The following is a 15,274-nucleotide window of genomic DNA, read 5'->3' on the forward strand; positions in this document are numbered from 1 at the left end:
CTTTTAAAAAAATTAAATTCATGACATTGCTCTGAATGCATTTTTGTATTGATGATTAACAGGAAATGTCCCTTTTTTTTTAAATGCAAACTTGGGTCATTTAGAGCAGAGAAGCAGAACAGCCATTTGGAATCGATTGCTTAACTGTAAAACCTGAATACCTGCAGGAAAACACAAAGTTGGCACCAGGTGCAGCAATTAGAAAAGCAAATTGGCGCTAAGTGGCAAAGAAATGGTGAAATGTAAAAGTAGGGAAGTCTTGCTGTGGGATGACACCTAGAATATTGCATTTAAGGAAAGATATTGAGGGTGATTCAGCAAAGATTCACTTTGATTGATTTGTGGAATGAAGGGGCTGTCTATTCATTGACTCTTCATTGGAGTTTAAAATAATGAGAGGAGGTCTTATTGCAGTAAAATTCTGAGGGGAATTTGACAGGGTTGATGCTAGAGGATGTTAACAAATGAGGAATCAGGAAAAAAAAAGGGAACCATGTTCAGAATAAAGAGTTTATGATTTAAGGTGAAGATGATGAATTTCTCTAAGGTGGCAAGTGTTTGCAATTTGCTTGCCCCCAAGAACAGTAGCGGCAATCTATTAAATATACCCAAGGTTGAGAAAGACAGATTTTTGGTTTAAAGAGATTAATGAGAAACCAGCAGAAAGTGAACCTGAGGTCAATATTGGACCACCTATGATCTTTCTTTTTTTTTAATATTTTTTTATTTTTCACACTGTGAACCATATCAACCAAAATATATTCAAACGTTTCTCATTAAATATACACAGTGGCATTTTCTCCCTTTTTTCCCCCCTACCTTCCCACCTCCCTCCAAAACCAATAAATATTCAACGTATACAATACAATAAAACCATTAAACAATGTCATCACACAATGAAAAATAAACAAGAAAAATGTGTCATCTACTTTTACACACTGGATCAAGTCGTTTTGTCTTCTTATCATTTTAGGGGGTGGAGGTCCGAGGCAAACCCTCTCTGTTATGTTCCATGTATGGTTCCCAAATTTGTTCAAATAATGTCTTTATTTTTTAAATTATGCGTTTTTTTTTCCAATGGAATACATTTATTCATTTCCATGTACCATTGCTGTATTCTCAGGCTCTCTTCCATTTTCCAAGTTAACATTATAGATTTTTTTTGCTACTGCTAAAGGCTATCATAATAAATCTTTTTTGCACTTTATCCAATTTGAGGCCTAATTCCTTACTTCTTATATTACTTAGAAGAAAGATCTCTGAATTTTTTGGTATGTTATTTTTTGTGATTTTATTTAATATCTGATTTAGATCTTCCCAAAACATTTTCACTTTCTCACATGCCCAAATTGCATTCATTGTTGTTCCCATTTCCTTCTTACAGCGAAAACATCTATCTGATAATGTTGGATCCCATTTTTTTAACTTTTGGGGCGTGACATATAACCTGTGTAACTAATTATACTGTATCATGTGTAACCTTGTGTTTATTATATTCTTCATAGTTCCAGAACATAACTTTTCCCATTATTCATTCTTTATCTTTATGTTTAAATCCTTTTCCCACTTTTGTTTGGGTTTATAGCTTATTTCATCATTTTCCTTATCTTGCAGCTTAATGTATCTTTCTGAATATCAGATCAGCTTGCGGAAACAACATGGCTTACTTCTGCTCTTTCTTACCTGTTTACAGTCTTAACTGGCTTAATCACTGCTCTTGACATGTAGCTAAATGATTGAAAGGAAAGCAGGACATTTTGCAAACATTCAGTGGATCACGAGGATCTGAGGGGAGAGGAATATTTAAGATTTCGAGTAATTGAAATTTCAGGTGAACTAAGAAGATTTCAAAATCAACTGTGACTTGGGTTGTAGAGAAGGTAGAGGGAGAAAGAGAACAATGGGATTTTATTGATAGCATGGAGAGCAGGAAATAGGGACTAATGGTTATCCTAGCTGAGAGAAGGAGCTGAAGGTCTGTTTGAGGTAAATGATGTGCTGGGATAAGTTGCAGATGCACATATATGAATGAAAGGGGGGAGAGAAATGAAGCAAAACAAAAATACTGAAATAACCAATACAAATCCTGGAAATACGAAATAAAAAAAAGAATAGTTTCAGCAATTTAGGTACCATTTTTGGATTGAAGAACAAAGTCTTCATTTCAGATTCATACCTTTAATCAAAATTGGCCAGTTCTGATAGAATGTGCAAAGGCTGGTGATCTGGAAATGTTGAATTCACTGTTAAGTCCAAAGGGCTGTAATGTGCCAAGTTTTCTGACTTAGCAAATTACAACCTGAGCAGTTTGAGATAACTTCCTATCTGTTTCTCTATATTTACTGAGGGGCTAAGCATACAACTTCCCCAAATGGGCACAGATATATAAATTTGCATACCAGCTGGGTTTTGAGGACAAGCAATCATTTCCACCTGCATTACTGGCCAAGCAATGTGGTGGCCAATAATATCCTGATTTTGTGGAAGTCTACAGTCCTCACAAAATTGTGGGAATTGATTGTAGTCAGTTGTTAGCTTATCAGTGACTTATTCAACAGCGGATGGTAAGAAGTTACACCTATTTCAAACGAGTCCTGAAGAATCCATACATAATATTTGGTAGCATAATGATCATTTTGGTCACTGCTTGTGTGGTGCTCGCCCTTCTCATTGGCCAATTTCCTTGAAGTCATTCTTGCTGAAGGCAAACACGGGGTTTAGTCTCACTGGTAGGATGAATAATTTGTGAGCTTTTGGTCAACATTTAAAAGTTGTCTGCCAGGGAATATTAGATGGCTCAAATTAAAGATCATGTGGCAGACTCAAAATGTCCTGTCTACAAATAATTGATTCAGAGAAATTGGCAATGCAATAGGTTAAATGTGCATTTGTTATTTTTTGATAGTGGACATGGGAGAAAAGAGAAATTGGGCAGTCTATTGACTTGCCTGTATTTATTAGGATTTTGAACTTGTCTGTCAATGCAGTTTGTGAGGTGATATTTGATTGTAAGTGCCTCAAGGAACATTCCTGAAGGGAAATGCCATACTAATACAACTTGCTGGCTGACTTTTGACTTCTAACCTAAAAAGATTTGCAGCTCATGCAATGACATTTTCAAGTATTTTATCCTGTCTTTATTATACAATATTATGTCCTCTTATCCCTTTTTCTAATTCAACATTGCATTGATCATCATTCTGAATATCATTCTCTTTGATTCAGCAATATTTAATAGTTTAAACCATGTGAAATTTCTTGAGGCATTGTTATACATTAAAGATGCAAGTTGTTTTGTAAGAAGTAATTGTACTTAAATGTGGTTATAATTCTTGGCATATTTGTTTTTTTTTGTACAAAATTCAATGCAGCAATTTGATGTCTTCCACTTTATTCTGAATAAGATACCAGTAGATATGCACTATTAATTTAAACACAGCTATGCCCCATTGGGCACCGCTGAACTTGCAATGAAGTAATTCCAACTAACCTGAAAAAGAATGACCTCAATTGATACCTGACACTGACTCATGATAAAACTTAACTAGCGCATACTGACATTTGTAAAAAATTGCATCAGTCAGAGCAAATGTAATATGGAAGATTGCAAATGCTGGAATCTGAAGCCAAACTCAATCTGTTGGAGGATCTCAATGTGTCAAGCAAAATCAGTAAGGAAAAGAAATAGACCTAATGAAGAGTTTTGGCTTGAAACTTGAATCCATTTTTTCTCTCCCATCGATACTGATTGACTTGATAAGTTCCTCCAGCAGATTGTGTTGGAGCACAAAGATAATATTTGACTGTGTCACATTCAGTATAAGCAAACTGTAGTTAATATTCCAAATGTATTTATCAGCCAATCAAGGAGGCCTCATTACAGAGATTACAACAATTCTGACCATTATGCCTTCCTTATAAATCCAAATTTCATATTTATTTGAATAATGTTCTGGCCTTAGAGGTTTACTGGCAGTTTTGCTTTTTTCAACAATCTTTGGACATAAATGTTGATATTTTATAGATGGAAATATTAATTACTATTCATGTAGAATATTTTAAGGTGTCTTGTGTTACAAAGAGCCAGGCTTGAGGATCACGAGCTAGTTAAAGCTAGTTAAGTATGTGGCTGAATGTATATTGCACTGCATTCATCCACATTCAAGGAAGAAGCTCCAAAATAGATAAATGGTCACTTTATCCCTTCCATGATTATCATCAAGGCATTCTCAAAACTGCCTTATTTACCATTTTTATGCCTATAATGCACATTATGTGTGCACGCTATACATTAATTTTTTTTTATATATTGAAAAAATGTGCACAATTTATAGTGGGCATGGGAAAGTAATAGAGGCAATGAAACGTGTACAATTTACAGACGAATGTGGGAATTGGGTACATAAAAATGGCAAAATTCAAAATTTTGATCATGGCAGTCTCGGGAATATCTCTTTGGCCTGAGTGCCATGGTATTCTAAGAGGGGCATAGTGCCGGAGGATTGGTATATCATCCATGTAGTTCCTTTGTTTAAACAGTGTCCAAGGAGAAAGCCTGGCAATTATAGGCCTGTAAATTTGACGTGGGTGGTCGGTAAGCTAATGGAAAGTATTCTTTGAGATAATGTATGTATCTAGAGAGACCAGGTCTGATCGGGAATACTCAACATGGGTTTGTAAGGGAAAGGTCATGTTTGACAAATCTTGTTGAATTTTTTGAGGAGGTGACTAGGAATGTTGATGAGGGTAAAGCAGTACATGTTGTCTATATGGATTTCAGTAAGGCCTTTGATGAGGTTTCACATGGAAGGTAAGTAAGGAAAGTTCAGGCACGAGGTATTAATTTTGAGATGGTCAAATGAGTTCAACAGTGACTGGAAGGTAGATGCCAGAGAGTCATGGTGGACAACTGTCCGTCAGGATGGAGGTCGGTAACAAGTGGTGTGCATCAGAGGTCGGTATTGGGTCCCTTGTCATTTACATTAATCATTTTGGATGATGGATTTGTAAATATGCAGATGATACAAAGATGTAGTGGGTAGTGAAGAAGGTTTTCAGAGATTGCAGAAGGATTTGGACGGCTTAGAAGAGTGGGCTGAAAAGTGGCAGATAGAGTTTAATACTGAGAAGTGTGAAGTGCTTCATTTTGGAAAAAATAATCAAAACAGGACACATGCAGTAAACAGGAGGGCATTGAGGAATGCAAAAGAACAGAAAGATCTAGGAATAACGGTTCATCATTCTTTGAAGGTGGAATCTCATGTGGATAGAGTGGTGAAAAAGTTTTTAGTATGCTGGCCTTCATAAGTCAAAGCATAGAATACGGGAGTTGGGAAGTGATGTTGAGACTATTCAAGGCATTGTTGAGGCTGAATTTAGAATACTGTGTACAGTTCTGGTCACCAAATTATAGGAAGGATATCAATAAGGTAGAGAGGATGCAGAGGAGATTTACTAAAATGTTGTCTGGATTTCAGAATCTAGATTACAAAGAAAGATTGAGTAGATTAGGTCTTTATTCATTGGAGCTTAGAAGGTTGAGGGGGGATTTAATAGAGGTATTTAAAATTATGAGAGGGATAGTTAGAGTAGATGTGAATAGGCTCTTTCCCTTGAGGGGCGGTGAGATTCAAACAAGAGGACATGAGTTAAGAGTTAGGGGGCAAAAGTTTAGAAGTAGCTTGAGGGGGAACTTCTTCACTCAGAGAGTGGTGGCTGAGTGGAATGATCTTCCAGAAGAGATGGTCGCAACAAAGTCAATTTTATAATTTAAGGAAAAGTTGGATAGGAATATGGATGAGAGGGAATTGGAGGGTTACGGGCAAAATGCAGGTAGGTGGGACTAGAGGAGATCACATAGATCACTACGGACTAGAGAGGCCAAGATGGCCTGCTTCCGAACTCCTGAGGGAGGAGATTAATATATCAGGTGCCTCTGAGATAATGGTCGTAGATGGACCTTGCAGGAGGATGTCATCCATATAATAACCTCTGGGGGAAGTTGAATGGGTTGTAAATTGCAGGAGATTAACTGTGGCTGATAGTGAGACCATGGAATGTGTATTGTGTCCTGTCCCAAGTAAATGCAAATTGCTCGTGTGAGTTAGAATGTAGAGTATTACACCTACGTGGTATATACATGTGCGCCATACAAGATTATTTTTACACAGTTTAAGATTTTCCATGTGTTATACGAGTAAAAATACAGTAAATATTGTGCAAAGCTGACACATGGAACATTATGCACTTTTGTGTTTGTTGCTACTGACAAGACTAAACAGCAGTATATGACGGTGTCTTTTCGTGCAAATTCCTCTCCCTTCCAAACTTTGTCCTAGATTGCTAAAAGAGCTGTGATTTTTGCAGTCATTGAATGGAAAATAATTTTTTTTTTAAATTATGCATGCTTTGTACAGCTAAATCTTTATTTAATTTTAATTTAGTTTGCATAGACTTACAAAGTCCAATAAACAAAGCCGACCATGTACATATTCGTACCCAAAGTCCGTATTTGTCCCCACACCCACCACAGCGAATACCTTCCAAAAACATCTCGATCCCAATTGTAGGGCACATGACTCTTTCGAAACCTGCAATGGAAAGAAATATCGGTGCGTACAGCTAAATCTAGCACGGTTCTACAGCTTTAGATTAGTGATTTTTCCTCTTGTCTGAGGAGAAAAATCTGAGGCCAGTAGCTTATTTTGAAGGGATCAGCTAAGATGTTAAAACTCGATTCAAACAATTCAGTACAAAAGAAAACAAAGCATGGCTACATCCACTCCATGTATTTTATTCTGGCAGAATTATAGACAATAATAAAAAGAAAATGTTAAATTTAACTTGGGCTTTTTTTTTAAAATTTTTGTAGAAGATCAAGGTGACCTGGCGACAAATGAAAATTATTCAAGTGAGGAAGAGAATGAAAGCATTCCAGGATGCACATTGTTTGTCAAAAATTTAAACTTTTCAACGACTGAAGAATCTTTGAAGAAGGTATGTGTTCTTCCAAGTTTTCAAAGGCCAAGTTAGTGGTATAGGTTTTGCCGCTTTTGATAATCAATGGCAGTCAAGGATCCAGTTGCCAAGGGGACTGCTGAGACAAAGGTCCCAGAATTTGGAGATTAGTTTGTTTGGGGCTATGTTGTTGAAGGAGGAGCAATGAAGTTGTCTGACAAGGGTATATTTGAAGTCCATATGTTCTTGTGCTAAGTTGAGGCCCAGAGAGTTGACATCTGCCATGAATCTATTGTGCCTGGAGGCGAAGTTAAGTGGGTCATGGCTGGTGTTAATATGAGCTATGTCCAGCCTCTAAGCACTTGATGATGGTGTGTGTCAGAGCCACCAGGCAGAAGTCATTAAGGTCTGTCATTGTGTTGTACTTTGCCACTGCTTTATAGTGGCCTTAAAGTAGGTAGGAACTTCAGCCTGTTGCAGGGAGAGTTAAAAGATGTGCCAAACTTCAGTCATTTAAATGGAAAAAAGGCCCAGACTTCGGCTCCTGCACTCTCAAACATGATTGTGTGGGACTTGTAGGTTTGGAAGAGCATATTTGTCAGTTCATTCTGTCTCTGCTGAAGCTGAGCCGTGCTGGCATTTCTTGGCATTGTGCAAATGAATTGTCTTTCTGCTGCTGTGCTATGATTTCTGTAGCTTTGGATGAGGAGGTTAAGGAGCGGTTTAAGATTCACTTTGAAGTGTTTGTAGCTACTCGCTGATTTCAGTTTTTTAAAATAAGACTTTTAAGTTTTCATTTTAAAGCTTATTTCATTTTTAAATCTTTAAAATACTTCTGAATATCATTATTAATAATTACTCAATGTCTTCAATGCTGACATAGTTAAAAAGGAAACTTTCCTAGTTGTGTATATTTAGGGCAGAGCTGGTGGAGCCCTTTTGCTGCTCAGATCGTGTTGCTGGACTCTGAGTGCACAGGTTTAAGTGCATTGTTGCTCTGAGTCAGGACCAGATAAGAGTGGTCATGGAGAACTGTAAATAATAATTTAATTCGGGATGGTCAACCACCAAGATCAGGCCCTCATAAAAAGGGCACCTCAGTCTCTCTGTCTACCCACTAGCACTGACTAGCTGAACATTTTCTTTCAGCTCTAAGTTGCATTTCTCAGCTTTTGATTCTGTATACCTGAGCCAAGGGAAGTATCCACTCTGCCTATTCTCAACAAATTTTTTTTACATTTCAATGGGATCACTTGAGTGCAATGTGTTATACGTTGATGAAAATCAAGAAGGAAATGAAAGCCTTTTGATGTTTATCATAATTGTTCAATAACTGAACAATGTGGAATGAAGTAGTAATTTTCCACCTAGTGGGATATTTAAGTATAGCAGAAATAAGTGTTCAGCACTCAAGTTCATTCCATTCTTCCACCACTCGCTGAGTGAAAAAGCCACCTCTAATATTTCTCCTAAAGTGTTGCCCCCTTACCCTTAACTCGTGACCTCTTGTTCCAACCTCCCCTGCCCTCAGGGGAAAGAGTCTGTTTATGTCTAGTCTATCTATTCCTTTCATAATTTTAAATAGTATATAATGGAAATTATTAATAATACTTATCTATGATACATATTTGACATTATGTTTATGTATTAAAACATTAAAGATCAAAACAATTATAAGAAATATTTGGTGTTTTGCTCCATTGTTTCATGATGGATATCATGACAAAATATGTGTTTCTACAAATATCTTCCTCCTGAAGTAAAATATATTTTAACATTCAGAATAATAACAGGTACCAGCCAAGCATCGAGGGAACACTTCCCCAATTCTGACAATTTTCCTTTGTATATTTTTTTCCTTGAACCCAATATTAATGATGACATTCCCGTGCAGTGCTGTGAATAATATACTTGTAAGGATGCCATTTTTCAAAAGTGACATTAAACCAAAGTCCCATCTTCACCTTCAGATGGACATAAAAGATTCCATGACATGAAGAACAGCAGATGTTCAGGCCAATATTGATCTCAACCAACTGCATTAAAAAATGATGATTGGTCACTATCACTTGATATTTATAGTACAATTTTATGCCATATTTTTACAGTATGCATCTCTCAAATACTTAATATTCTATAATCCCCTTTTGTGATCATTTAAAATGCTGTATTAATTAGGTTTCTCTTCATACAAGAATATTTGGGATGGTATAATGTAAAGGCAGAAAGAGATTTAAATATCTGTGAATTTTCAAAATAAAATGAATGCAATGTCTATTAACGAATCCATTAAATGCAGAGCAAACAATAAATGCTTAGATACTGTACTTAAAATCCTTTAGATACTTCCTATTCCTTATTCTCCCTGAGTTGGCATGCTGAATTTTACATGTTTGACTGGATTAGCTATCACATACTAAATCAACTTGTTAAGCTTTATCTAATTGAATAATCATTTGTAGATTTAATTCTCACAGGATTTCCTGTCTCTTGCTACTTTACATTCTGCCAATTAATATATCATCATCAAAATAAAGTTTGTGCTCACATTCAACATGTTGAAATTTTCCAAACCCAGTAATCTTTTTGATATTGTGGATAAACAGCACACCGTATGGAATTTAAATGTAATATCTGGTGCTTTAGAGATAATCTCAAAACAGAGAGATGGAGGCACGTAACGTGGGGATTCAAAAGTTTACATCTTAAAAATTGGAGATGCTTTGGAGGCCAGAAGTGGAAGGGCATGGAGAATGTGACTGAAAATAAAGTAAAATGCTTTAAGATTTATATATTCAAAAAGTGAAGTTTGGTCAGTATAAGTACAGTTGGGTATTTTTGTCTTTTAAATTGTTTATTCTTAATGCAGGTGCATTAGTTAGACCTTGTAAGAGTAAAGCAAGCAACCAGAAAGTACACTTATCTGGCATCTACCTATCTCCATAGAGCCAGATACCAGATACCACCAATTTTAGTTTCAACTGTAAATTTAAATCCTGAAAATAATGAAGATTACTGGATCAAATACTACAGTAGATTAGCAAGCATAAGGGTTATGTTTGTGTATGATCTAGTACAAGTTAGGAAACATAAATTTGTCTTTTCTGAATTCCTTTTGGATTTCTTGCGATCCATATTGCTTTCAAGGAGATTGAGTGCATGGATCCAATAGGGCTTCCGTGACTTCAATTGAGAGCAAAAGATATTAGTGAGATCCTGATGCATCAGATGATGCGCTGGATTTCCTTCAGGGGCAGTATCACAACAGATGGCATCATGAAGTCTTCCTCTGCTATCCCTAGATCAAACCAAGGCCCATCATCATACTTTGTTGAAATCCTGGTAGCTATATCGTTGCCAAAACAAATTAAAATTGTTCCAGAGATACCAATGAAAAAAGCAACATCCCGTTAAAGCTCTTTTGTATCTGTTCCAAAGCTTCAATATCCTTTCTTTAAGGATGTGACCAGAATTGCACACAGTATCTCGAGTGTGGCCTGACCAAAGTTTTGTATTGCTTCAGCATGGCTTCCTTATTTCTATGCTTAGTGCCCTGTCCAATGAAGCCAAGCATCCCATACTCCTTCTTTACTACCCGGTCTACACGCATGGCTACTTTCTGAGCTACGGACCTGAACCTCCCAGATCCCTTTTAAGATATCTGCCATTCCCCTTACATTTGACATCCCAGAATTCAACACTTATCTGGATTAAGCTTAATCTACAACTTCTCTGCCCATAATCTGTAACTGATCTATATTCTGCCATATTTTCTATTAGCCCTCTATTCCGTTCACAACTCCATCAATCTTTGTATCATCTGCAAACTTACTAACTGATTCTCCTACTTTTTCATCCAAGTCATTTATATGGACTGTATTAAAAACAAGAGGGTCTCAACAGCAATTTCTTTGAAATGCCACTGATCTTAGACCTCCAGCCGAAATAACAGCCTTCAAACACAGCCCTGTCTTCTATTTGGCCAGCCAATTTTGTACGGATGCAATGGCCACATAAGCACGACAGCACCAATATCTCTTAACAACTACAACAGGTGCATCATTGTAAGTATCAGAGTGCTTGATTGCATGGTTTAGGAAACTGCTACACCTAAGGCCGAAAGAAACTGCAGAATCTGTAATTCCTGCTGCCATGAAAAAGCAGCCAAATTTTTAAAAGACATATCCCATCTCGGCCATACTCTCTTCAGCCCCCTCCTGTCGGGAAGAAGATTCAAAAGTATGAGATCACACACCACCTGTTTCAAGGACCATTTCTTTCCTGCTGTTATCAGACTCTGAAAGAGCCAAAAATAGTTAAGTGAATTTGTCTTTGCTCTGCACTGACTGATCTGTCTTGTAACTGTATGTTTTTACTGAGTATAATATGTTGACTGGTCAGTTTCCAAAGCAACTTTTGTTTGCTGCAGTGACTGTCCTGTGTAGCTGAAATGCTACTAATCTGAGGTCCAGGTCTTTGTAGTCTTGGTTTACATGCATAGGATGTTCAGCCAGTACTTTTTAAAATATAATGATGGCTTTTCTTTCCACCATTCTATGGCTGAGTTTCAGAACCTCCACCAAGGTGACTTAAAACATTTTCTCTCTGCTGTAGCAATATTCTTGATTATTGATCCCTTTGGTAGGGAATATATGTCCTTCGTACTCAATTTGTCTTGGCCATTCATAATTTTATCATTCTGAATTTATGTCCCTAGAGTCTGCCCCGAAAAGGAATAGCAATGGTAGCATAGTGATTAGTGCAATGGTATTTTATGCCCCTAGAGTCTGCCCCGAAGAGGAATAGCAATGGTAGCATAGTGATTAGTGCAATGGTATTACAGTGCCAGTGACTCGTGTTCAAATCCAGTGCTCTCTGTAGAAAGTTTCCACTTTCTCCCCATGATCTGCATGGGTTTCCTCTGGGTGTGATGGTGTCCTTCCACCCTCCAAAGACGTATGGGCTTGGTAGGTTAATTGGTGTATCAGGGTGGTGTGGGCCAGAATGGCCTGTAACTGCTGTATCAATTTTTTTTAAATTATGCTGGAAATTCCTTGATTTGATATTTTTTTAATTCAAAGTGATCGTTACCTGAAAACTTGCCCATGTAAATTTCTAGTCGCCATGGACTTTATTGTGGATGTGGAAGCAATTTTGTACACCTTCGGTAATGATATTACCAAAGGTTCAGACAAATTAAAATGTAGTACAAACAATGATGTCATTCATTTGTCCCATTTTTTTCCTTAACCTTTGCGATACAAAACAAACCGCAACTTAACTCCAAACGTTTTCTAAGTCAATATTAAAGTGGAAAGCACTTGTTATGCTGCCTGAACAAGTTAATAATGATAACATACACCATCTGTAGCTTTGAAATGGCTGTGCAAACTGCATGAAAAAAAGATAAGCCAAGCAAGCTCTAGTTTGTTATGCTCTATTTATGTTTAAATGTTAACGTATTAACCAGCCAATGAAATTAATATTATATTAACTTCTTTAACCTTCCTGGTCTTTTATTTTACCATTTTCTCATTTTCTGATGCTTTTTGTGTTGCTTTAGGACCAGTGTACAATAATCTTTTGCTACACTAAGTATTGAATTTCTTCAGATAATTTGTAATGTAAATTCTATTATTTTCATTGCTCTCAGCCACCTATTCAATTTCAGTCCTTAATACACCATTTGTGATTCACCTCAGCCTAGTCCTTTACTCTTTGCTTTAATTTATGTGATCTTTTATCATTGTTATAAATCATAATCTTGCTATGCATGTTTGACGTTTATGTCGCATAATGTAGTTTTTACAAAATATACAATTTTCTGTTAATAAATTTGGATAAATATTCTTGCTAATATCTGGTTGGCTGTCAATTGAGGTTTGTTCATTTACTGAATTAACAAATCTCTCCCTTTCCCTGCGTTATTACAGGATGTATGATTAATATAAAGCTCTTTGCCTACTCCTAACATCATAAAAATGGAAAAGTCATTTGATGCAGTTTAAAATTCGTGTTCATGAAAGGTGCATGAGCTCAATCTTTTTTCTTTACAATCTTCATCCAACCAACTGTCCCTACCTTGTTTCCAGGACCTCTCTCCTTTTTTTTTCCAAATAGTTGTTTTAAAAACTGTAGACATTAGAGATCTGAAATAGAAAAAAAGAATTGCTGCAAATGCTCAGATCAGGCACCACTTACTGAACCTAATATGTAATTCCACAGAATTAAATGTTCATGATGAATCCCTCTTTGGTTATTTGTTTGCCATTGGCATATCTTGGACACTTGATAGTTAACAGTCAGTAGTTCCTCTGTTTGCGCGAAAGCCGCACTGTGATTCTGGCCAAAATGTTTGGCCTGGAAGTCAGCCTGAAGAAAACTGAGGTCCTCCATCAGCCAGCTCCCCACCATGACTACCAGCCCCCCCACATCTCCATCGGGCACACAAAACTCAAAACGGTCAACCAGTTTACCTATCTCGGCTGCACCATTTCATCAGATGCAAGGATCGACAACGAGATAGACAACAGACTCGCCAAGGCAAATAGCGCCTTTGGAAGACTACACAAAAGAGTCTGGAAAAACAACCAGCTGAAAAACCTCACAAAGATAAGCGTATACAGAGCCGTTGTCATACCCACACTCCTGTTTGGCTCCGAATCATGGGTCCTCTACCGGCATCACCTACGGCTCCTAGAACGCTTCCACCAGCGTTGTCTCCGCTCCCTCCTCAACATTCATTGGAGCGCTTTCATCCCTAACGTCGAAGTACTCGAGATGGCAGAGGTCGACAGCATCGCGTCCACGCTGCTGAAGATCCAGCTGCGCTGGGTGGGTCACATCTCCAGAATGGAGGACCATCGCCTTCCCAAGATCGTGTTATATGGCGAGCTCTCCACTGGCCACCGTGACAGAGGTGCACCAAAGAAGAGGTACAAGGACTGCCTAAAGAAATCTCTTGGTGCCTGCCACATTGACCACCGCCAGTGGGCTGAAATCGCCTCAAACCGTGCATCTTGCCGCCTCACAGTTCGGCGGGCAGCAACCTCCTTTGAAGAAGATCGCAGAGCCCACCTCACTGACAATTTTCCCCTGCAACCGTGTCTGCCTGTCCCGCATCGGACTTGTCAGCCACAAACGAGCCTGCAGCTGACGTGGACATTTACCCCCTCCATAAATCTTCGTCCGCGAAGCCAAGCCAAAGAAGAAGAAGCTTTGGAATATAATCTGAATTCTAAATTTTCTCATTACAATTACTTTCAGACATTTTTTCTGGACTCCATGGCATAGAATTGCCTGTGTCACCTGAGATGTTAGAACAGTGGAAATTCTGTGGCAGAACTGTACATTCATCCACTAGGTTTTGGGGAGGTGGTATTGGGTGGGTGGGTGGGGGGGGGGGAATGATTAGTTTGAGTTTCAGAGTCAGAGTTTCAAGCAGCTTAGTTTCTGCTTGGACTACTATGAAATGAGTGGGTCAGTGCATTCCTACTTTAAGATGCTGGCATCATAACTGATCATTTTTGCTCGTTTGACATGATTCGGCATGTCGTCAAATATTTTATAAAATTCTACAGGTATACTGTGTAAAGTGTACTGACTAATTGCATTGCAAGCTGGTTTGGAAACTTGAGTTTGGAAGATGCAAACCTGGCTAAGTCCATCAAGGGCACCAACCTCCCATCTGTTGAAGATATCTATATAAGACATAGCCTCAGAAGGCAGCCAGTGTCATTAATGATCCCCATTATCCTGGTCACAAACTCTTTTCGCTGCTATCTTCAGACAGAAGGTACAGAAACTTGAGATCCGACACCTCCAGGTTCAAGAACAGTTTTTCCAACAGCTATTGGGCTCTTGAACCTCCCTGTACTACCCTAACTATAAACTACGAGACGACCAAATGTCTGCACAAATGAAATTCCACTTTTTTTCCTTGAACTAGCTGCATTTGTGAATATTATCTCTTTTACTATGTTGGCATGTTGTGATCATTTAATCTGTGAAGTAGTTGGTACACCTTACCTACGTAGCTACAGCAAGTTCGATTTTTCTCTATGTATGGTACTTGTGTATGACAAGATGTCATTTCATTTTTGGAGCTGTTATCAGCAATGAAGACTCAGCTGTCGCTTTTTGTAATCAGCTTCTCTTTGTTGAATTTTAATATTTAAAATATTTGCTTCTTTACAACTTGAGAAGAACTTGAATAAAACAAGTTTCCACATGTAACATTGGTCTGCTTCTAGAAGATCCCCTTTGGTCGTATCAAATCTTTTTCTTGTGATTTCTAGGTGCATCACAGCCAAAGCTC

General features: G+C 37.8%; 1 protein-coding gene across 5 annotated transcripts in view; it reads left to right on the plus strand.

Annotated features, from left to right (window-relative positions):
- rbm19 (RNA binding motif protein 19) overlaps positions 1-15,274 on the plus strand; it is a 267,475-nt gene that overhangs the window by 68,579 nt on the left and 183,622 nt on the right. For all 5 annotated transcript variants that reach the window (XR_011356240.1, XM_069933162.1, XM_069933161.1 and 2 more), the window contains exon 17: positions 6,872-6,996. Coding sequence is in view for 4 of the 5 variants with exons in the window: in XM_069933162.1 (XP_069789263.1) it covers positions 6,872-6,996 (125 nt within the window). In the remaining variant the exon portion in view is untranslated. The remainder of the gene's footprint in view (positions 1-6,871; positions 6,997-15,274) is intronic.

This window comes from Narcine bancroftii, chromosome 4 (genome assembly GCF_036971445.1).
Source record: "Narcine bancroftii isolate sNarBan1 chromosome 4, sNarBan1.hap1, whole genome shotgun sequence".
Classification (NCBI taxonomy): domain Eukaryota; kingdom Metazoa; phylum Chordata; class Chondrichthyes; order Torpediniformes; family Narcinidae; genus Narcine; species Narcine bancroftii.